Source organism: Maylandia zebra, linkage group LG20, assembly GCF_041146795.1.
Source record: "Maylandia zebra isolate NMK-2024a linkage group LG20, Mzebra_GT3a, whole genome shotgun sequence".
NCBI lineage: Eukaryota > Metazoa > Chordata > Actinopteri > Cichliformes > Cichlidae > Maylandia > Maylandia zebra.
Genome location: NC_135186.1, coordinates 19,701,078 through 19,725,694, shown reverse-complemented (window position 1 = coordinate 19,725,694; position 24,617 = coordinate 19,701,078). Strand labels below are relative to the sequence as shown.

Genomic DNA, 24,617 nt, shown 5'->3' with positions numbered 1-24,617 from the left:
GAAGGTTTGCACAGATTGTTAAGCATTTCATCTACTTCCAGTTTTAATAGTCTCACTCACCTTTACAGTGGATCAGGGCTGTTTTGCAGTCCTCCTTCCTGAAACCAAGGTCTTCTAAGTGGGTTAGCTGACCCTCTGAGGGAAACATATTTTAGAGGAATAACAGCATATAATCAGTAATCAGTGCAACTAAAAATACAATCTAAAAAGTCAGGAATGAGGTAATAATGTAAAAAATTATGTGTATACATGCACACTGATCCAAGGAGCTTGAAAAGAAAAGCGTGTGGATTTCTTTAAGTTTCCTTGAATACGTTTCACCTCTCATCAGAGAAGTTTCTTCAGTTCTAATAGCAACTGGTGGAGAGTTCCAGTCTTAACGCCCACTCACATCCTGGGCCATTTGACCTCAGGAAATCACATGATAGGGTGGGGCTAGGTTTCACAGTGGGTTCACCCAAAACCTTGGCTGATTGTGACCCACACAAGTTTTCTCACCTTGGCTTAGTGTGATTAAGCAGAGGATCAATAGGGGCTCCTTGACCCTCTTGGGGGACACTCCCATAGGGCTTAAAATCTGGGACTCTCCTCCATTTGACCTTAGAACTGATGAAGCTTGTCAGATGAAATGTCTTCAAGAAACTTAAATGCATTATGTTGATCTATGAAGACTTAAAAATCTGTACAGCATACCTATAAGGGACTCAGTCTTCTGCCTGAAGATGTCTTTGGGTGCAGGGCTGGCTCCTTTGGTGGGGGGAGCAGTGGTGTCAGAGACATGAGGCAGTGGGGCACTGGCAGTAGGGAGAGACTTGGTGATGGCCAAGAAGAGCTGTATGTCGTTGTAGGACAGACGGATGTCTAGAGCTGGAAACTGAATCTGCCAGAAAATCAGATCCAAAGCTAACTTGGTAATCCATAATGTTACATTCTGTGAAGAAATACTGGGAAATACTCCATATCTGCTTTCAAAGCTCTTTTTAACGTATGTCTTCTAACTTCAACTATTTTATGACAAAACTAAAACCTCAATCGTAGGACAAGTCTTTACCAGCCATGCTCAGCGTCAGCGTCTGATATTTTTTTCACAAACTTATGTAGTTACTAGTTGAAGCTATCAAACATTAACAAAAATATAAACAATGAATGGAAATGATATGTGAATTAAATTTTATTGATGTTAGGGAAAATGTTCTAAAACACTTCTTCAGTAAAGACTCAGAGAAGAGAAACACACAGAACTTCTTGCTAGCAAGGGCAGCCTCCACTCTAAGAGACTCCAGTGAGAGAACTGCCCCGGTCTTTATTTATACTCCATTGAGCGTATGTGTGTGTGTGTGTGTGTGTGTGTGTGTGTGTGTGTGTGTGTGTGTGTGTGTGTGTGTGTGTGTGTGTGTGTGTGTGTGTGTGTTGATCAAAGGGTCATATAACATGAAAGCACAAAAGGTACATCCTTGGTCATAAAGAGGGTAGTCTCCCCCACCCTAGATGGCACGGTGAGGAAGTCCAGCAGTTAAAGCACTTAGACTAAAACAGACATAGCTACGTTAAAACAATAAAACAAGGTACGACTTCTCCCATGCTCCCAGGATGTGGGGGTGAACCAAGCCTGCTAAAAATCACACATCCTGTCACTACCAAATAACTACAAACAGCATCCTACCATAAGCAAACTTATATCACTAAAAGATTATACTGACTACTAAATACAATTTTCCATTGACAATTGACATAGAGGCAGCAAAGGTTGAGTTGAGATTAAGGAAATTGTCCAAAAATACAGTACAGCTAGCTTCATGTGCATTTCGAGTTACCAGCTTTAATCACCAAGTGTCATCATTATTCCAAAGCCATTGTCATTAAAGTTGAATCTTGCCCATTTCTATGCACTAACAGGCAGCCTGGACAACAAGGCTTTCTTAACTCATTCACTGCCATTGACGTCTATAGCCGTCAATTGCAGTGAATGAGTCAATGGGTTTAACTCATTCACTGCCAATGGCTGGCAGTGAATGAGTTAATAATCTTCGGGGCGTCCTGCCAATGTAATGCAATATCTTATCCTATGTCTCTTTTGAAAATATGTTGAACTTGCAAGTAACTCCCAACCTTAGTTTACTGTACATAGGTTGATTGTAAACCTCTAACCTCCAGCAGCGGTGGGATGTCCTCTACATTGAAGGCGTCCAACAGACCTGAACTGCTTTGGTATGTGGGGCTCCCACACAGCTCCAGCTGGATATTGACCGGGTCGATGATGGAGAGTGCAGTTTCCTGCTCGCTGCCCAGCCGACATGAGAACACCTGGTGTCACAAAATTCGTCAGAATCAAAGGAGTTGAAGTTGATAGCAGTTTTCATATGCTAACCTACTCACTCATCCAAGTTACTTCTGCAGTTTCAGCTGAATGCTGGTTTCCTCATTCTTATAAACAGAACATTTGTACAGGGTGGGCCATTTATATGGATAAACCGTAATAACATGGGAATGGTTGGTGATATTAAAGTCCTATTTGTGGCACATTAGTATATGTGAGGGGGCAAACTCCTCAAGATGAGTGGCGACCATGGTGGCTATTTAGAAGTCGGCCATCTTGGATACAACTTTTGTTTTTTCAATAGGAAGAGGGCCATGTGACACATCAAACTTATTGGTAATGTCACAAGAAAAACAATGGTGTGCTTGGTTTCAACGTAACTTTATTCTTTCATGAGTTATTTACAAGTTTCTCTTTGTTCACAGCCATTGACATGTCCAAGAGGTTAACACATGAGGAGCGGATCGAAATTGTGTTGATATCTGGTGACCGCAGTAACCGGGTCATTGCAGCAGATTTCAATGGAAGACACCGTACGAGACCACCCATCTCCCATGCTACAGTTAGCAAACTGCTTGCTAAGTTTCGTGAAACTGATTCAGTGTTGGATTTGCCAAAATGTGGACACAAGAAAACTGTCACTAATGAAGAAACATCAGTGGCTGTCCTAGCTTCATTCAGCAAGAGCCCACAGCGTAGCACTCGCCGCATGTCACTGGAGAGTGACATTAGTCGAACATCCCTTCGGCGGATATTAGCTACTCACAAATGGCACCCTTACAAACTCCAGCTACTGCAGCATCTCAACGAGGATGACCCAGATCGGCGCACAGAATTTGCAGAATGGGCAAAACAAAAATTGGAACAGGATTTTGTTCAGTGATGAGGCAAACTTTTATGTGAATGAAGTTAACAAACAAAACCACCGCTATTGGTCTGACACTAACCCACATTGGATGGATCCCTCCAAGACTGTTGGACCAACAAAAGGGATGGTTTGGTGTAGTATATGGGGTACAACGATAGTGGGTCCATTCTTCATCAATGGAAACCTCAAGGCCACTGGATATTTGAAATTGCTACATGATGATGTGTTTCCCTCTTTATACACTGAAGCTGGCACGTTCCCTGAGTTTTTCCAGCAAGATGGTGCACCACCACATTATGGGTGCCAGGTCCGAGCATTCCTAGATAAACAGTTTCCTGGAAAGTGGATTGGTCGTCGTGGGCCAGTTGAATGGCCCCCAAGGTCTCCCAATCTGACCCCCTTAGACTTTTATCTTTGGGGTCATCTGAAGGCAATTGTCTATGGTGTGAAGATACGAGATGTGCAGCACCTGAAACTACGGATACTGGATGCCTGTTCTGGCATTTCTCCTGCGGTGTTACTATCAGTGTGTGAAGAGTGGGAGAAGAGGGTTGCATTGACAATCCAACACAATGGGCAGGACATTGAACACATTTTATAAGTGGTCAGAAACTTGTAAATAACTCATGAAAGAATAAAGTTACGTTGAAACCAAGCACACCATTGTTTTTCTTGTGACATTACCAATAAGTTTGATGTGTCACATGGCCCTCTTCCTATTGGAAAAAAACAAAGGTTGTATCCAAGATGGCCGACTTCTAAATGACCACCATGGTCACCACCCATCTTGAGGAGTTTGCCCCCTCACATATACTAATGTGCCACAAACAGGACTTTAATATCACCAACCATTCCCATGTTATTACGGTTTATCCATTTAAATGGCCCACCCTGTATATTGACTGAAACTAGCACCACTGACTAACAATGTGCTGTGAGGTAGTTTCTTGATCATTAATATGCATCATGACCATTGATCAGCAAATACTGATCAAAGACCATTGATCAATCTCAACTGATTAATGTCCATGAGTACCATTCACAGAGAGCTGGGGAATAGTTGCAATCACAGCATTGTAAGATGGTGACAGATGTACCCTAAAGCCCCCTCCTCAATTCAGAGATTGTCTTTCCCTTTTCATGCAAATAGCCTCTTTGACTGTTACTGATGGGTGGATAAGTGATGAAACACTTAATAATAATAATGGATTGGATTTATATAGCGCTTTTCAAGGCACCCAAAGCGCTTTACCATGCCATTGTTCATTCACTCTCACATTCACACACTGGTGGAGGCAAGCTACGGTTGTAGCTACAGCTGCCCTGGGGCAGACTGACAGAAGCGAGGCTGCCATATCGCGCCATCGGCCCCTCTGGCCAACACCAGTAGGCGGTAGGGTAAAGTGTCTTGCCCAAGGACACAACGACCAGGACAGAGAGCCCGGGGATCGAACCGGCGACCTTCCAGTTACAGATACGCTTCCCACCCCCCTGACCCACGGTCACCCCACTTCTCCCACTGAAGGCGCTACATCCAGATGAACTTTTTGGTAGAGCCATAATACTAATACCACAATTAGATCATTTAATGAGTTTTAATTTTTAAACATCATCTCTTTGAACTGAATAAAAGAACTGTGATAAATGAGCAGCAGTACAACAACTAGCAGTCTCAGCTGTCACCTCTATTCCTGCCAGGCTGCCAGAGAAGGGTCGGTCCAGCAGACGGGGTTTGTAGGTAAGGACAGTGGTGCCCTTTAAAATGATGGCATTGGTATCCAGGCAGGACGAATCCTCCACAACCACAAACTCTGTTCCTGTAAATCAAATGGCAAATATTTAAAATGGCAAACTCAGTAAAATATGCAGGTCAGGTATTTTAGGATAACCCAAAATATTTCTAAGCCCTGGCATAATTTACAAATGCAGGAGATGAAATGCTACACAAATATATTTTTCTTCAGTGAGATTTAAGTTATTATGTGACTTTTTTTTAAACTATAAATGTAAAAAAAAAAAAAAAGGTTTTAGTTGTCTGACCAGTGACTGCCCGATGTGCAAGTCCTGTTTTTTTAACACTATGCAAAATAATTGTTAACAACATAGCATTCTAAAATGGGAGTGTATACAGCAACTAAGTTGTGCATGAAGATTGTGAGAGAAATACAGCACGTCATGTAAAGGAGATGGGGTATACAGCTAAGTTTTCCCTCTAACAAAGAAATGATCAGCCTATAATTTTAATGGCAGGTTTATTTGAACAGTGAGAGACAGGACAATAACCAAAAAATCCAGAAAAATGCATTTCAAAAAAGTTAAAAATTAATTTGCATCTTCATGAAGGAAATAAATATTTGATCCCTTTGCAAAACGTGGTTTAGTACTTCGTAGCAAAACCTGTTTTGGTAACTGCAGAAGTCATACGTGTCTTGTCGTTGGACACAAGTTTTGCACATACCTCAGGGGGGATTTTGTCCCACTCCTCTTTGCAGATCCTCTCCAACTCATCGATGTTTCATGGCTAATGTTTGGCAACTCTAACCTTCAGCTCCCTCCACAGCTTTTCTCTGGGATTGGAGACTGACTAGGCCACTCCAAGACCTTAATATGCTTCTTCTTGAGCCAATCCTTTGTTGCCTTGGTCGTGTGTTTTGGATCATTGTTATGCTGGAATAACCGCCCACGGCCCATTATCAGTACCCTGGCTAAAGGAAGGTGATTATCACCCCATCCATCCTCCCTTTGATGTGATGCAGTTGTTTTGTCCCTTTGGCAGAAAAACACCCCAAAGCATGTTTCTACCTCCATGTTTGATGGAGTTCCTTCCGAGTAGTTCTGGCCTTCCGAGTAGTTCTGGCCTGATTCCTCACAGTTCTTATTTTATAAACTCCACGAGGTGAGATCTTGTGTGGAGCTCCAGACCGAGGGAAACTGGCAGTTATTTTATGATTCTTCCATATGCGAATAATCGCACCAACTGTTGTCACCTTCTTACCCAGCTGCTTGGTGATGGTCTTGTAGTCCATTCCAGCCTTGTGTAGGTCAACAATCTTGTCCCTGATATCCATGGAAAACTCTTTGGTCTTGGCCATGGTGCAGGTCGATTGATTGCTTCTACGGACAGCTGTCTTTTATACAGGTAACAAGCTGAGAAGGCTCCAAATGTCAGCTTGTTACCTGTATAAAATATAAATGGGAGCCAGAAATCTTGCTGATTGATGGGGGATCAAATACTTATTTCCTTCAAAATACAAATTAATTTACAACTTTTTTTAAAATGCATTTTTCTGGATTTCTTTTTCTCTCACAGTTCAAATAAACCTATCATTGAAATGACAGACTGGCCATTTCTTTACTGGTGGGCAAACTTACAAAATCAGTAGGGGTTCAAATAATTTCTCCCCTGACTGTGAGAGACCAAGCAATCTTTTCCCAATATGTCACAAGCACTAAAGGACAGTCTTATGAAGTAGTTAGCTCCATATAATGAGTGGAGGAAAATCAATCACTTTTCTTTGCAGTTCTTTTCATTTGTAGATGCAGTGAAAATACAACTGCTGAATGGAAGTATTTCTGAATTCATTAAAAAATAAAACTATCTTTAAAAAAAACAACAAACTTGTTCCTGTTAGACTGCTAGTAGCATTAGTTACAGTACTGTGTGTAGCCACTGTAATCTGAAGTTTAAGCTACATTTTGGTGTGCCAACAACCACACTTTGACTACTTTTCAATATAAGAGCACACACAGTTTTCTTTCTTTGTTCTTCATGTCTGACCTGTGACGTTGATCTTGATCTCAAGGCAGCGCTCCTGGGTGACCGACACTGTGGACCTCTTGGTGACTACCCCACTCTTGACTGTCTTTGGCATAACAGTTCCTATTGTACTGGCCATGGTACAGGAACCTGAATCTGTGCTAGTGTTACTAGGCCAGCGCTGATGATGTTTGGCATCACTGGGTATCTTCTCAGTCGGCTTCTGCAGGAAGTCCTGTACCAGCTGGACCCAGTCAAAGATGAGAAAGACCCTGAGGTTGTTGAGGACCACTGTGAAGCTGGAAGACTCACGTGTGGATCTGTAGAAAGGGAGATCATAATGTAAGTGACTAACATTATCTAGAATGTCCACTTCTTCCAGTTCAAAGATGTTCTCCAGTGTTACCTATAATGCAGTTCAAGCTGTAAGGATGCCCGGTTGGTGCCTGTTTTGGATGCCTGGAGAATGCAATCAAATACATTGTGCCTTGCCCCATCATCTTCACCGGCTCTTTTATTTAACCCGGTGTATCGAGTGTCATATGCCAGCAGGGAATGAGACACCAGGTTGACAGACTTGGATCCATTAGAGAGACTCTCAAAGAGCAGCTTTGATTTAAGGAAGTCGAACCTTTGCAAGAAAAATAAAAACAAAAGGGTGAAATGGAATAGTTTCAGACTCCCCTGTAAAAAAAATTAACAATTTAAATCCCTCGAACACCACCACAGTTTTTCATCCATCGAATATTAGATGACCAAACCCAAGTTGCAACTTTTAGCTGATGTTTCTAGGAAATCAAAGAAGACATATAGCTTCTGTTTCTTCTTGGTGCACAAACTAAAATGATACCAAATGATTTAAAATTCTCTGGAGAAGTTTGGCTATGATGCACAGTGCCACGTTTGGAGAAAACCAAATACAGCATATCAACACACCTCATGCCAACTGTTAGCTTAATGCTAGAGCGGTGATGGGCTACATTGCAGCCACTTGCAGTCACTAAGTATGGAGACCATGAACAATCTGTGCACATATCTCAAGCACTGTCCACCATAATGGACATGATAAAAGCACCAGTTGCTAGGGAAAAATGTCTATTCCCCCACAGGCTGGCAGAGGTTTTTGGAGGTTTCTGGCTTTTGGTAGGTGACCTTGAATGCAAAGAAGGTACTGTACCAGAAAAGCGCCAAGTGTTTGATTTGATTGCTAGCAGACTGCCACAGTTGCCGGTAGCTTTTTATGTTTGTCTGCAAACTACGAGTTAAGCAGTAGTACATCTTGAGAAAGAGTGACGCAAACCAGAGATTAAGAAGATTGATCTCAAAATAAAAGTTGTGCCTTTGTGCTGCAGCCAACATGGTTCCTTAGGCACAGCATTTACTCTGAAGACAAACAGTCTCCATTTCCAGTTTGAGGCACCCTTAGTTTCACTTCCGCTCAGAGAGTAACTGGCCAGCCTGCATGAACTGTGTAACTGAGGTTACACAGGCTTAGAGAATGTGGGTTCACTTGATCCCACATTGTCACGTGTCCAAAATGGCAAACAAACGAACCTCAGTACCAAAAATTCTAGGGCCAAATGTGAGGCCTCGTCTCCCACAGATAAAAGCTTGAATTAAACCGGGTCATCCATCAGGATAATGGTCCCAAGCACAGCAGGAAATCTACAGTTGGTAAAATAAATGTTTAACCACTCATCGATATTCGAAGTAAATATATGTCTAAAGGTGCTATTAACATGAATTTCTTAATAGATGTGGTAACAACCCATACAACCCACACGAGCAATGAAATCAAATTGTAGATGTCCATAAATTAAGTGCAATTAGCAATGAGAAATGACACGGAAAAAGTATTGAACACACGCAGAACAGGGGGTCATGACAACGAAAGCCATGACCCTCAAGACCTTTGTGACCTTATTATTGCAAAACATACTAAGGGGCAACAAAAGTCACAAAACAAGTTAAAAAGAGGTAAACAAACAAACATACAAGAGAATGTGTCTGTCTGTGCATGAGCGTTTGTCCCCAGCATGAGCCAAGGAAGGGGCCCCAGACACCAGCCACCCAAGAACTGCCTGACACCTGCCGCAGCTCTCACCTCACAACAGAGAGGCCTAAGTGACCGAACCAGGGAGCAGGCTAGCAACCACCCACTAAGCACCTACATCACGGGGTTGTTACCGTTCTAAACCATGTCCCAGAGGGACCCAAGACTGGCCAAACAGATACACACACAGAAACTGCACAGAGGCACACATCCTTCCACATCCACCAAGAATTATCGCAATAGCTGTGCAAGAGCCAAGGGCCCCTTGTGGAGAGCTTAAGAAAGACCCTGAATCAGAAGGTATGATTGTTTCAAAGAAAACAACAAGTAACACACTCAATCTCCATGGCCTGTATCGCACAACTCCATTGCTGAAGAAAGCCTGTGAAATACTGGGAAACTATAGCCTGCTAAGATGTTTGGAGGTCTAAAAGCACAGCATATCACCCCAAAAACACCATACCATGAAGTCTGGAGGTAGGGCTGTTTTTCAGCACACACCACTTCATATAACTGAAGGAAGGATGAATGGAAAACGTACAGAGACATTCCTGTTAAAAATCTGCTGCCATTAAAATGAAATGAGGGTGGACATTTCAGCAGGACAATGATCCCAAACACACAACCAAGAAAATAATCAACTGGTTTTAGAGAAAGAAAATAAAGCTGCTCTAATGGCTCAGCTAATCAGCTGACCTGAATCTAATTGAAAATCTAAATGCTAAAGCTCAGAGTTTAGGATTTGGAGACTCTGTGGAAGAATGGGCCAAAATCACACTTGAGGAGTGCATTCGACTAGTTTCCCTATACAGGAGCTTTCTTGAAACTGTCATCACCAATAAATGCTTTAAATAAATAAATTTCCGTCGCATAATTTTTGGACATCTATGGTTGGATTTCTTTGCATGTGTGGACTGGATGGGTTGTTACAGACATCTGGTGAAAATAGCACCTTTAGAAATATATTTGCTTAGAAAAATGGTGACCATACCTATGTTACCTGCTGTATAACACCATGGCTGAAACCCCGCCCACAAGGTGCTACAATGACTCAAAGTCCAAACCTCAACCTGACTGAAGTGCTATTGCGGGACTGTAAGAGAGCTGCGCATAAATGACTGCCTGCAAATTTCAGTGAAGTGAAGGAATGCTGTAGCTCCTCCACAACAACACCAGCCCGAAATATGTTAAAGAGCCGTGAAATAGCTGTAAATGCTTCTATATAGAAAGTCAGAAAGGACTTACCTTGCTAGTGAGCATTTGTGTTCACTGTTTTGGGGATTGTACAGTAGCTCCAAACTGACATCCATCATGTTCAACAAGAATGAAAAGTTGGTATAAACATCTCCACTCAACACCGTCTAGGGAGAGAGAAAAAAGTCAGTCTGCAAACTGAAATATGAAAAAAGAGCTAATCTGTTTTGCCATTCTGGCAATGAGATCTTCTATAATTGTAGTTGCTGTCCTCACTACCCACCACGTAGCCTCACCTGAAGAATTCCGTGCACTTTCCAATGTCAGCTTTACGCTCTACATCACCTCCTTTTTACAGCTTTTAAAATGAGTAAATGTTCTGCAGTATTTAAGACATCAAAAACCAGCAAATGCTATATTTTGTAGGATATATGACATATCCTTATTTAAAAATGTACTACAATGCACTGTAAACTGCTCAGGTGTACGTATGTGTGCTTTCTCACATAGGTGCTGGGATCCTGCAGGTTGTAGGGTCGCAGGAACTCTTCAATAGGCTCTCCCAGGTTGTTTTCCAGTAGCCCTCTGACAAGTTGGTAGTGGTCCACATCCAGAGAGCAGTGTACCGATGACAGGCTGCCTTGGATGGACATGTCGGGTACCACATGGCTGAGCTCTCTGAGTTAGGACCAGGTTTGGATTATGAGTATGGTCATATACTGAAACAATTCTAGCATGTGCTACAGAAAAAGGTTTTCTCTAAACATTATCCCATTATTCATGTGAGAGTTGCTGATGTTTAAAACTTCAGCATATCAATGAGTGTAGGATTAAAATATTTGATGTACTGAAAGCCTGTACTTTTCAGTATCCTTCAAAGTTGGAGGAGAACCCAACAAAGCCAAAGTTGGGTGCTCGTGAGCCTAATAGCCCTGAGTTATAACTGACTTATTTTACGGTAGGGGAGCAAAACAACACAAAAATAATGGATGGACAGTGAAAATATGCCCTGAAAACTGATTTTCAATTCAGCTTCAATTCAGTTTTATTCATTTAGTGCCAAATCTCAACAAAAGTCACCTCAAGGTGCTTCCACTGCTAAAGAAAAAAGAAAAGAAAGTCTGTTATGAGCATTTAAAAGCAGGGCTTACTTGTCCAGGTTGCGCTCCACTTTAAGTTCGAGGCGGCAGCAGTCTTTCAGCAGGTTGTTTCCGGTGCGACGGACACAATAGGAAGGAAAGACCAGGTCTGAATATTCAAGAGGTTTACCACCACTGTCCAAAGGTTGACTTGGCAAATGCTCTGCAGCAAAGATATCCATCTCCTGCAGGTCCAATGCAATGCAGTCCAACAAGCACACATGGTTTTCTAATGGGGATAAAGACACACCACATACAGCTAGGTTCATAGTGTTTTGGACAAATTCTATAACACTGCCTTTACCATCTTCAATAGATGACATGGCTTCCTTTGGCTGCTCTTACTTTCATAATTCTTTTCACTTCCCATCATTCTGATACAAATTAATCTTGTACCAGAATGATGGGAATCAGTCCAATGTTGTTTCTCTACAGGCCTCAACTGACATGTTAAATGTTACGTTTCATATCAGTATAATTACAGAAAATATGGCCTGTTTGGAGTTAGGGAAAGTCTCCTCGCTCTTAAAGGAAGACAGCAGCAGGGCTAAAGTTTGCAAAGCTCCAGCTGAACAAAGCACAAGACTTCTATTATGTCCTTTGGATAGATGAGGTGAAAGTGGAGATATTTTGCCATAAGTTATGCAGTCTAAGACCTAAGTCCAGACCTCAACAAGATTAAAATGATGTGGTAGGACCTTAAGAGAGCTTATCATAAATGACGGCCTGCAAACACTATGAAACACCAAGGACTGCTAGAGATGTGTGAAATGGCCGTGCATCCTTATCGAGGGCTTTAAGAACTCAGAAATTACTCACCTTGCTAACGAGCATTTGCATTCACTGTTTTTTGGGACTGTACAGTAGCTACAGAGATGCTGACCTAAACTGCGAGGGCCATCCTTCTCAGGTGTCTTCTCTGTGTCTACGGTTTGTGGCCTCCCAGAGGTGAAACCTGTGTATGAGGTCGAACTGGATGTGGAGACTCTGCACGTCTCCTGATCACTGCACCTCTCTGCTGCACTCTGGACATGCTCCTTTAAAAAAAAAAAAAAGAAAAGAGCTGTATAGTTGAACACCAAGTACTTTTAAAATTGATTTCTACATACACACACAAATAGTAAATCATATTTTTGTTAAATGCCAAAATAACTAAAAGCAAAAGACACTATAAACTGTTTTACATATATATTTATGAGATGGGACTGTGGAAAAGCTTACCAAGAGCTTAGAAAATAATATACACGAAAAACAAATACAATTTTCAAAATACTTTATCATAATAACCTAAATCTAACATAATTCCTAAAATTTAGTAACACCAATTGTTAATTTTTAAGTGAAGTCTATTTCTTTGTAAGCACATTTAAAAACAACACACAGATTGACCAAAGTGTCATGCAAACTGGGGGAAAAACACTGAAACAAAAACAGAGACAAGACACAAACCAAAAAAAGAATTTAAAAAAATCCTAGGGAGTAAAGACGTGTCTTCAGGCGGGTTATACAATACAATATTCTTAATTATTTTTATATAATTTAATCTGTGGATCTCTTTAGGTCACAGTTAAACTTATACATTCAAGCATGTATTTGTCCTTAAGAGTATTTTTTCCCCCCTGTGTTATACATTTATGACAGGAGGAGTAACCTCTGTTTAGTCAGTGTAACATGTAACAATAACTGTACAACCAGCTTTGTGAGGCAAATGAGTATGTAATATATGCCGATCATTGACATATCGGCATTACTTTACATCATCATTCAGATATTTATAGTATGGTGACTTGTGGCACTGTAAAAACAGTACAACCTGTTTCCACATCAAAAGCATTGTCCCATTTCAGATCCTTGTTTTTGAATTTGCTGGGATTTAATTCTTCTCTCTCTCTCACACACACACACACACACACACACACACACACACACACACACACACACACACACACACACACACACACACACACACACACACACACACAGGTAGATAAGCATCATTCCAAAAAAACAGTGATGATGTGCACACAGTCATCATAATAGCTGGTTAAACACCAAAGCCAATCAGAAATTGAACTACACTTGACAATCACTAACTTATAGTACATTAGTGTGTGAAGTGACATGTTGTTTTTTTTAAACGTATAATTTAAATAATAATAAATGTGGTGAAATTAGAAAAGACTGGAAGAGAAATGGGGCGCAGGCATCACTCCATGCATGGATGAAACCAGAAGCATGACTCACCAGAGAAGGGAAAAAGGCATGTGCCATGGTCAGTTTCTCTACCTTGTCTCTGAGGGAAAAAGTCCCATACGCCCCTGCAGGAAGGAAGTGGTTCTTCACCCTCAGCTGACCAAGGTTGACTACAATGAGCCTTGGTGACCAGGAGCTCTCTGGGATGAGAATAACTGGGGCACCAGCCTCAATATCCAGCAGGAGTCTGGATGCCCTCTGAGGCTGATCTCGTACCTTTTGACAGACACAGGGAGGAAGGAATGAGCAATATGCAACAAAACCCCCACTGGTTAGCACAATCTCTCCAGTGATTTATCATGAAATGTAATGGAAAAACACAATCTAATTAAAAAATTAACAAGTAAACACCTGTGCTTATTTAGTGCCCCTCCAATTAAAAAAAGTCATGCAAAGTGTAGTTACTGACAAAGCCTGCTCTGCCCAAGAGTGAACTGTGCCACTTTAGCAGTGGTCAAATTGACAATGTGGTCCATTCTCCAAAAGAAGGAACGAACCTTCTCAAGAACACTAAACGGCCTGAAGACCACAGAGGACAACTGAAGTCTTTCCTTGGTTAAGAGTCTTTACATCTAACCAAATGAAATGCAGCCTGGAGAACATATGCATAACTTTACAAGGGGCTACAGGCAATGACACCAACTTCACTAACATTTGGTTTGTAAAAACTACAGCCTAAAGAAATCATGTTGTTTTCTTTCCATGACGGCAGCCCTAGCAGACAGCACTCACAAGCTGGCCCTCCACTGCAGCCCGCTGCCGGCCTAGCACATCCTGTAGCTGAGTGAAGTGTTGGATGAAGGCTGCCACCTCAGCTTGAAAGCGCTGTGTGTGCACGTAATGCACTGACGCCATCTGCAAAGACACCTTGATGTCACATTCCCGCTCCAGGTCGGGGTCAGGCTGGCCATACCTGAGGAGAACAGAGCACACAGGTGACTAAAAACAGCACGATACTTCTAATTCCTTTAGCACAGAGGAACAGTCTTTCGAGCACTGCAGTGATACATACTTAAGAATATTGAAGATCAGTGCCTCCCCTCCTTGTGTAGTGAAACGCTCTCTGTAGAGATCACCATGTGGGGTCAGGTCACTCAGGGACAAACTTCCTAAAGCTCCTTGTAATGCCATGTCACCATCTGAAATACCAGACAAAATATAACAACAATATACATTTTGGTGAATCGATAGTAATAAGATAAAATCTGAATATGCACAGTTTGTTTTTTTGCTTTTACAATATGGAAAATAAAATAAAAAAGATTCATTCATACCAAACATCTCCAGATGAGCAGATAATTTGGACACACTTGCTTTGGCAAGCTCATTGAGTTTCTTGTTCAGTACAAGAGACAAAGAATGAACCTATGAATGAAAACACGGAAAGGGGTTAGCAATACAAAAATCACTTCAGAATTGCCACTTTACACTCACCAGCCACTTTTATCAAGGACACCTTGCTAGTAGTAGGGTGGACCCCATTTCACCTTCAGAACTGCCTCAGTTCTTATTGACACAGATTGAACAAAGTGTTTAAAACATTCCTCAGAGATCCATGTCCATGCTGATATGACATCATCACACAGTTACTGCAAATGTTTTGCCTGCATCCATGATTTTAATTCTCCTGTTGCACTAAGAGCCCAAAGGTGCTCAAAGTATCTAGCCATTACATTACCGCCAACCTGAACCAATGATAAAACGTAGGATGGATCAAATTGTGACTACAATCCAAATCTTGCAGGAGAAACTGAAACTCATAAGACCAACATTTTTTTCCCCCAAATCTTCTGACCATTTTTGGAGAGCCCTTGTAAACTGCGGCCTCAGTTTTTAACCCCCTACTTAGCTGACAGGAGTGGCACCCGGCATGGTCTTCTGCTGCTTTAGCCTATGCGACTAGTTCACTCCCATGTATTCATGTGTGATTATCAGGGTTGCAGCAAGGCTATATGTTCCAGGTGTAATCTCTCCACTGTGGAGGTCTCTCCGGTTGGTTCACAGCATGACTGACTGTTATGAACCAACACTTGATGAATTTGCTAGTATGTTTACTAGATGATTAGCAAATGACATGGTATGCTTTAGATCATAAGCCCTGTTTTTCCCCAGCAACCCCCTCGCCTATTATCATTGTGCTACAAAGTCCTTCTTTTCCTTCTGTTTTTTTTATTTCTAGCAGCGTGACAGAAGTTTATGTTCTTGAATTATTATGCTATCTCTTGATTGCAGACTTTGAAAATAATACACCTACCTGTTAAGTACGTTCTTGACTTGACTACATGCTGTACACCACATTCCAAATTATTATGCAAATTGTGTTTAAGTGGCATAAAGATCAAATAAGTTGTTTTTCAATTAAACTCTTGGATGGAATTGTGTCTCAGGGCTCTTTGTATCACTGAAATTAATCTCGGATACCTATGATCATTCGTTTGGCAGGTGAGCCCAATTAAAGGACAAACCACTAAAATTGTATCTGACAGCCTTACATTGCTATCCTTAGAGCAATGTAGCCTGCATCAATGATAAACAGACTATATTTTCATACAGGATCTCTTAATTATTGAATCCATATGCATTCAGCATAAGGTCTGATAACTTTTAGCAGGCTATGTGACATACCTTTAGGTCGACTTTGGTGTTGACAGGCTCTCTTTTGTCTTTCTCACTGCTGTCTGGCTCATAGAGAGGCTCTCCTGGCGCGGGCTGGGGTGTCACAGGCACCTTGACTGCATGATTATTGGCAGTAGAGCCAACACCAAAAAAGTCCAGAATAACCACCCAGGTCTGCAGCGTGATCAAGACGTCCAGGCAGTTAAAGTCAACGTCCACACTTCGGCCTACGCTCCCATAACGCGTTCTGAACTCTGGATGGTTCTGGTCAACCAGCTGTACACTGATATGGACTAATGACTCATCAAAATCTGGTGGTGGGTTAGGAGAGGGTGTGTGGTGGTTCGGAGAAGGAGGAGGAGTGCAGGGACAGTCCGGGCCCCTCTTGGATTTGCGACTGCTAGATGAAGGGTTGCTGGGGTGCCTCTGGTACAGCTGGAAGACATTCTGAGCCTCCTCCATGTGAGCGGGCAGTGACCGAGGCATGACTGGGTACAGAGCATTAGATGCTGACGGACAGCTTTGAGAAAGGTACTCCTTTGGACTAAAGGTGGAAGGTTTGGGAGCTCCACGCGACACCATCAAATGTTTGTACTTGGACTCGGGATTCTGCTCCAAAAGGTCTTCCATGAGCAGGGAACGAAGAGCCAGCTGGATTTCCAGTAAATGAGGGTGATCCTTGGTAAAGTCTCCCTCCAAATCTTGGAAGCGCAAACTGACTAAGCCCTGGGACCCCTGTGTTAGATCAGCACTGAGATGAACCTGCAATTCTGCCACATGTAAGGTGACTTTTAGCTGAGTGAACGAGGAAGAGTCAATTGTATGTTTGTTTGACTGTAGAGGCAAAGGAGATGAAAGTGACATGTGAGAGAAGCTGAAGTGAGGAGGGTCCCTTGCAAACATTCCTCCCTGGGGGTCGGGAAAGCGGTGAGGTTTGGTGCAGGAAGGTGTTGGTGGTGGGGGTGTGGGCGGCTGGCTCGGTGTAACATGTTGCTCTTCAGTCAGAGACAAATTGTCCAGTGTCTGGAGGACTTGTTCATACACAGGCTTGCACAGGAACACCTGTCACCAGAATGAAATGTTAAAGCAATTAATAACCCAGCAGTAAGACTTGCACAGCCATCGCATGTTATATCCGACTTCATCTCAAGCAGAAGATGGTGCAGCTGTGTTGGAATAAAGTATTCTCAAAAGGGAAAGGTGAAGCCAGTCAAGCTAGTCTTGGTGTAACCATGTGATGTTGTGATAAGCCAAAATTATTAAAGTAATAGAGTCAGTTTAAAATTTGTATCTTTAAAATCTAGAAAAAAAGAGAGGTAGTTACATCTAAACAAAAACTGTGGTTTTTAAATTATTGCTTTTAATTACAAAAGTCTTACTTCCTAACTTTTTACAAGTATATTTTAGGAAGATTAATCCAAAATACTCTCCACCTTTCCACCTCTGAAAAATATAAATGATGCAGATGTGCCACAAACTGCAGTTACACGAGTGGCTGGCAGCTGAATTCCATTTTTATCTTAAAATGCACAACTCTACAGCAGCGTGTTATAGCCTACAATAAAAAATGTTTTTTGTCTCTATGTATAGTTTTCTCTATATTAAAAACATGCATGGGCGGTGAATTTTTTAAATCAGTTGTTTGGGGAATCTGGTGTCTACGACAGAGTATTATGGCCACATTAAGAAAAAAACAAATACAGATCAATTTGAGAATAAAGTTGAAATTCTATTTTAAGAAAAAACTCAAAATGTGGAGATTACAGCTGTTTCTAGGCAAACTTCCACTTTCACTTTAATTTTAAAATGATCAATGCTATATTTGTTTCTTATTGTGGTCATAATACTGCTTCATAGATGTCCACAGCTTTTAGCTCAGGTCTCTGAACTAGACCTTTAGACCAACATTTTCTGTGTTGGTGCAACTTTTGTATATGATAAATTACATGACTTACTACATGTTACAGACCAGCTCAGAAACTAATGGAGGAAATCAAGCTATCTGTGTTATTTTTGTAATCTTGTTTATAAATTTAGTTTAAATATAGTTTACACTTCTCACACATTAATATTCAGTAATTGTCAGACTACTGTTGTTTAGAATTTTTCTTTTATAGAAATACAGATTTTTCCAACTATAAGGAATTCAAAATGTTCTACTTCATGGTTCTTTGTTCAGTATTGATGTGAAGGACACTTTACAGAAACATCTACTGACAGTAGTTTAAAGAAAGAAAGGTAAAGTACAGGTTTGAATTGTTGTAAGGACAGCATTTATGTTAAAAAGTGAAATTGGGCCCAGCTCTGTTGTAATACTGATGTGCAAGCACTGTTGTGCTTTCCTTAATGTACTATGTGATCTGTAAAGGCAAAAACCACCAGTCTGTGTTTTCTATTTATGTGTTTAGAAGTAAATGGTAAATGGCCTGCATTTGTATAGCGCTTTTCTAGTCCCTAAGGACCCCAAAGCGCTTCACACTACATTCAGTCATTCACCCATTCACACACACATTGTAGCCACAGCTGCCCTGGGGCGCACTGACAGAGGCGAGGCTGCCGGACACTGGCGCCACCGGGCCCTCTGACCACCACCAGTAGGCAAACATGGGGTTAGTATCTTGCCCAAGGATATTTGGCATGCAGCCAGGAGGCAGCCTGGGATCGAACCACCGACCTTCTGATTAGTGGCTGACCTGCTCTGCCACCTGAGCTACAGCCACCCCATAGTAACCAGTCCTTCATTCACGAATAGTGACTTATATTTAGAATGCATATATAGTTATGTTATATACCTTAACAGGATTAACAAATTTGCCCTCAATTCTCAGTAGTCCTGTGCTCTTGAAGGATTCCTCTGTGGTGAGGAGAGTAAACTGTGCATCTCCATCAACAGGAACTTTCTCCAGGGTGAACTGTATAGTGGTATCTTTCAGTATATGGAAAGCTAATGAAAGAAAGAAATTATATGAACATACTTGCATTACCATGGAGAGAATCTGCCATCCGAAATACAACTATCCTAGAAATTTTAAGCGTGCTCACCTTTTCCATCATTTAAGGATTCAAAGAAGTCATGACGTGTGAACTGTGGTCCATCCTGAGTGTTGCTCCTGTTGCGAGTTGGTGACACGCTGCCAGCATTAACCCCCTTGCCTAGCCTCTTCACAACTAAATTACTCATGTTGAGTGAATAGAGGCAAATGTCCTTCACCAACACCTGCAACCTTTCTTTTTCTGAGTCTTGCCCAGCAACAAAATTCTGGATTGTTATGCTTCCCAGGTGACCAACCAAGAGTTCTGGGTGACCAGGTTTACGGGGAATGGACACAACTGGTGATTCAATGCTAATGTTGAGGGTCAGTTTTACTAAGAATGTATCTAAAGTGGATTCAGGTTCCTCCATGGGAACGTCCTCTTCATCCTCAAACGGATAGGCCCAGCTCTGACTCAAAGATCGCATTTTCCGTGACGGCGTCTCAAAGAGTGACACCATCCCACTATACTCTGCTGTTTTGTTAGCTAAAACTGTTGACACTTTCGTGGCAGCTCTTTTCAACATGGAGCGGAAATTGTCTTCTACTTCATTGGCTGACAGACTGAGTTCCTTTAAGAACTTAGCTGAGTGGTTGTAGTGCAATGATGCCATTTGAAGTTTCAAAGAACACTCTCCTTGGGATTTCTCCATAAGGCGGAAATTCAAAGCTTCTGCAGGAGAACGTTCTCCTGTATTGGGAAGGAATGTTAATCCATCAAGACTTGGGGAGCAGTCTTCAACACTACCGATGCTGACCACAAACTGGCTTCGGCCTCCCTCCTGGGTTAGGTCCACCAGCTGCATGCATCCAAGTGAACCATTAATGTCCAACCGGCTACCCATGGACACATTGACCTTGGTACCAGTAATGCTGGCAGTGGCAATCTTCAAACCCTTCTTCTCAGTACCTAAAACAGTGCTGGTAGACTCTGTACGGAGGAGAAGCAGGTTGAGGCGATGGATCTCCACAGTCAGTTCTTTGTTCTGGTCATAGGTGGACTGATATATCCCATCTTGTTCCTCACCACAGTCCTGTTCTGTATGTTGTTGTGCTTTATCGTGTTGCACTGGTGACGTCCAGGTGCCTTCTTCTTTGGGGAAAGACTTCTGTAGGAACTTGAGCAGTTCTACCATAGTCTCAGGGTTGAGAATGATATCCAGGTTATTAACCTGCATGCTTGTAACCTGAAGGGAGCTTTCCAAATTCATGGAGGGGCAGTCTGAGCTGACAAACTGGTACTCAAGCTTAATCAGGGCTTCTTGGTCTTTGAAAAAGGAACTGAAGGGGGAGAGTCCATCTGAGGGCAGGTGAGAAGACTGCTCAGTATAGCTTTGCTGATGTGGAGGAGAACTGCCATTAGCTGAAACAGGAGACGATGGCTGGCTTTCTTTTAGGCTGCCTGTGGGTATGTCAAAACTGAGATGCTTATGAGAAGCAACAAGGAGGTCAAAGTCTGAGCCGTAAGTTTGTAGGGTGTCCACCAGCAGAAGACCATGGACAGTCAGAGCAACTTCTGCATCATATGGTCGCTTGACAAAATGAGCATTTGTGCCAAACACTTTAAGAACAGATATGTACCGCCCATCACTCTCTACACCAAGCTGCATGTAGTTAATGTTGAATTCAGCTAACAGTAGACGGGATTCCACCAAGACTTCACGTGTATGCTGCTCCAATGTCATCACGCTCTGAGTAAGATTTTTGGCTGAACCCTGCAGCTTCCATGAGCTCTCTTCTCTTTGAAATATCTTTTCATGGCGGAGGGTAAGAGGATCAGAAGGTCTGACAGTCTGACTCTTCTCTTGGCCTTTGTTTCCTTCATTTACAGCTGGACTGTTTAGTCTAGCCAGACAACTCCTGAGAGCAGTCATCTTCTCAAGGTTCATATGGATCTTGAGGTCTGGTAGGGTTCCTGACAGCACAGCACCGGGGAGCTGGGGGTCAGATGTGTAGCGCAGTCTCTGCTCAAGCTGCAAGAGCACATTGAATTTCTCCACCACGTGTGTAGGCCCTACCTCACTCTCCTGAAGATGCTTCCAGTTGTCTTTATAGCGACCAACCATTATCTGGAGGTCTTTAAAGGACAAGGAATATTTTTCATAAAGCTTTTGTCTGTAGGCCTGAGTACCTTCCAGAGACCTGAAGCTTGTAAACTCAGGGTATTTCACCTGTGCTTTCAAAGGCACATCGAGTTCAGGTGGGGGAGATTCTGGTGGGGTTGCAAGAGGAGTCTGGTACTCATCATCACTTATGTTTTCTCTTTCTGGCTGAGTAGCCACTGAGTTGGACTTATTGTCATCTTGAAAAACAATGGATACAATAGCAGGGGTAAGTCAGATATCACTCTTAACAGTGGGAAAAATAACAAAGACACTGAGGCATATTAGTGAAATGGCTAATTTACCTTGAGAGTTTGTCAGTAGAATCCTGCCTAAATCAACAACAACAAGCATTGGGTCTCCTGACTGGAAGTCATCAGGAAAAATCACCTGGGGTGCAGAGATGTCCAATTTCATTGTCCAGCGCTTACTGTTCTCCTACGAATCAGACATGAGTAAGATTTAATGGTGATTTAACTTTTTCATACCACCATGAGCAACATGAGGCAATTGTTGTTGTGATTTGACACTATAAACTGAATTGACTGAAAAATATAATTGAATTCAGAGTATGTTTCTTACAATGAACTCTCCCACAAGCAGCTGATCGATGGTTTGTCGGATTTCTGCCTTGGTCTGCATTTTCAGCTTGTTGTACTGCCTCCTTGCAGCTTCTGCCACTCTCAGCTCCAGTTCTGACTGATACCCAAAACCTGGGTTTGAAAGACATTTATTTAAACAGTAAACTGTTTTTAAACAGTCTCAATTCAGTCAACTCTGCTTGTAATTGCATATCACATGACCACTCACGCAGAACACATTTCTGGTCTCAGTGCTTGCAAAACATGCTACAGAGGAAAACCAGCAAGGTATAAAATCCACTTTAAATATACTTACCCGAGGTGTGAATTCTTCCCTTATAAAAGAATTCAATCACTTCTTTTATTGCTTGTGGGTTGTAGATTATGTTCAGTGGACTAGTGTTTACTTCCAGTCTTCTCTCAAACTTGCACCTCACAGGGTTACGCTCGTAAATCATCTCAAACACTGGGCATGAAACGCATTCCACATTGCATCCTGACAGAAACATAACAAACAAAGTGTTCTCAAGTGCGTTATGTTAAAAAAGGAAATAGTCACTCAAATCTGGTAGTATGCAATAAAAGCACAATTCCATTACACAGCAGTGGGTGATAAGTTTCATCACAGCAGGTGTCTTTCTGAAAGTGCTGCAACTAAGTTTAAGAATACAATTCCTCTACTGTTATTTTCTTCACTGCCATGAGCCAACACAGAACAGAACAGCAACCTGAACTCTGCTCTCACATGTAGGCTGATTATCTCAGCTTTACATCTTCACTGCATATGACTCTGGATACTGTGTAAAGGAGAACAACCCTAGGTTTCTCTCTGCACGGTTGCCATGCTCACAAAAAAATAAGAGCTCTGTTGAACCAATCAATCCTTTAAATCTTAACTAGCAACCTTAAATAGCAACAGCTTTATGAATTTATCCACAAACAAAATTTTGCTCTTTGGAGAAGAAGTTACTCATAACCATCTCACAGACGACATTCAATTCAGTTCAATTTTATTTATATGGCACCAAATCAAATCAAAACAACAGCCGCCTTGAGGTGCTTAATACTGTAATTTAAAGAGATTAGTTAAATTAATACAACCAAATGCTTTGGTTACAGTGAGAAGGAAAATCTCCCTTTTAACAGGAAGAAACCTCCAGAACCAGCCTCGGGGAGGGGCAGCCATCTGCCATGATCGGTTGGGGCAATGAATGACAGGACAAAGACACACTCTGGAAGAGAGCCAGAGATTAATAATAATTAATGCAGAGTGGTGTATAAACACAGTGAGTGAAAAAGGTGAATGAAGAAGAAACACTCAATGCATTGTGGAAATCCCTCAGCATTTCCCTCGGGATAAATATCATCAATCAATCCATCATCCTAGACCTATTGCAGTGTAACTAAGAGGGGGTTCAGGGTCACTTGATCCAGTTCTAACTATACACTTTATCAAAGTAGAAGACATATATGATTCAAACCACTATAGCACAGTTCCTGTAATACCTACAGTATGCTCTAATAAGCACAACGATGAATCCACACCCAGAGACCACATTCTGTACTGAAACCTGACTGAAACTCAAATAAACCTTTCCTCTGCAGATGATCGGGAAGGTTGGAGATTGGAATGTAATTAGCTAAGAGAGAAGGGTCAAGTGATGGGTTTTTTAGTAACAGTTTAAATACTGCCAGCTTGAAGATCTTTGGTACATTTGGTACACAGTGGATTAATCGAAATAGGTTGATCATATTTAAGATTGAAACATTAATTAATAGTAGGACTTCTAGGAAGAAGACTGCAAAAGACTGACGAAGTTCATGAAGTCATTACTAGTTAAGGTTAAAGGAATGCTTGGCACAACAGAGCTTTGACCTTTTGTCAACCTGGCTACAGTGCTGAAGAGGAACCTAGGGTTGCTTTTATTTTCTTCAATTAGTGATGAAAAGTAAGACGTTCTACCTTTACAAAGGGCTTTTTTAATAAAAGCAGCAAACTATTTTTCCGGACTAAATTATGAGATGGTCTAAATTAATCCACTGGCAGGACACAAATATCGACACACTGAATTTAAAAACTTCCCCCAACCATTTGTGCACAATTTAATACTCACCCACATACAGCATGGCCACAAGCTCAGCGAACCAATTATTTTATTCCGTTTCCATAAAACTTTACTTCATAACTGTAATTGGTCATTAACATTAACACAAAACAAAAATCTTACCAGAAGTAGTGCTGGACTGGCTCGATGACTGGTTAGCTACAACAACAACGTTCCCCTATAACATGTAACAGCAAAATATAATTAACTGTGTGTTTGAGGAACTGCAATCCACTTTTTCAATATTTTTATGTGATGAACTCCCTGCTCTGCCATCACTGCTTACCGTTTTGGGCGACACCAGGACAGGAAAGATGGTGCCCTGAGTGGTCAAGTCTCGAAGGAACAAACTTCCCAGCTTTACAGACAATAAGGAGGACTCTGAGCGAGGGAGAGACTCCACCATCACTTTCACCCCTGTGGAAACAGTTACAGTCATTTGGATTTTAACAGACGTGCACAGGTTTTGAGTTTATTACATTTTCCCATCAGTCTATGGGAAAAACAGCTGTAGGTAGATTAAACTACAGCTAGATTGTGAACATCAGTCACTTGTTGGAACAAAGACTTTGATGGCATCAGTCATGTGACTCTTAACTG

At 41.7% G+C, this 24,617-nt stretch overlaps 1 protein-coding gene across 5 annotated transcripts in view; it reads right to left on the bottom strand.

Moving 5' to 3' along the window:
• Nucleotides 1-24,617, bottom strand: part of vps13d (vacuolar protein sorting 13 homolog D) — a 72,847-nt gene that overhangs the window by 34,114 nt on the left and 14,116 nt on the right. For 4 of the 5 annotated variants that reach the window (XM_014410380.4, XM_014410378.4, XM_014410382.4 and 1 more), the window contains exons 14-35: nt 24,304-24,434; nt 24,141-24,195; nt 22,229-22,408; nt 21,914-22,044; nt 21,637-21,769; nt 19,240-21,531; nt 18,990-19,141; nt 16,207-17,259; nt 14,856-14,946; nt 14,594-14,720; nt 14,314-14,494; nt 13,573-13,797; nt 12,212-12,365; nt 11,341-11,557; nt 10,696-10,867; nt 10,241-10,356; nt 7,349-7,573; nt 6,964-7,262; nt 4,869-5,002; nt 2,149-2,304; nt 694-880; nt 61-135 (exon numbers count right to left, since the gene is read on the bottom strand). In XM_014410380.4, coding sequence (XP_014265866.1) covers nt 61-135; nt 694-880; nt 2,149-2,304; nt 4,869-5,002; nt 6,964-7,262; nt 7,349-7,573; nt 10,241-10,356; nt 10,696-10,867; nt 11,341-11,557; nt 12,212-12,365; nt 13,573-13,797; nt 14,314-14,494; nt 14,594-14,720; nt 14,856-14,946; nt 16,207-17,259; nt 18,990-19,141; nt 19,240-21,531; nt 21,637-21,769; nt 21,914-22,044; nt 22,229-22,408; nt 24,141-24,195; nt 24,304-24,434 — 6,486 coding nt within the window. The remainder of the gene's footprint in view (nt 1-60; nt 136-693; nt 881-2,148; nt 2,305-4,868; nt 5,003-6,963; nt 7,263-7,348; nt 7,574-10,240; nt 10,357-10,695; nt 10,868-11,340; nt 11,558-12,211; nt 12,366-13,572; nt 13,798-14,313; nt 14,495-14,593; nt 14,721-14,855; nt 14,947-16,206; nt 17,260-18,989; nt 19,142-19,239; nt 21,532-21,636; nt 21,770-21,913; nt 22,045-22,228; nt 22,409-24,140; nt 24,196-24,303; nt 24,435-24,617) is intronic. The other variant, XM_014410381.4, reaches the window with a different exon arrangement.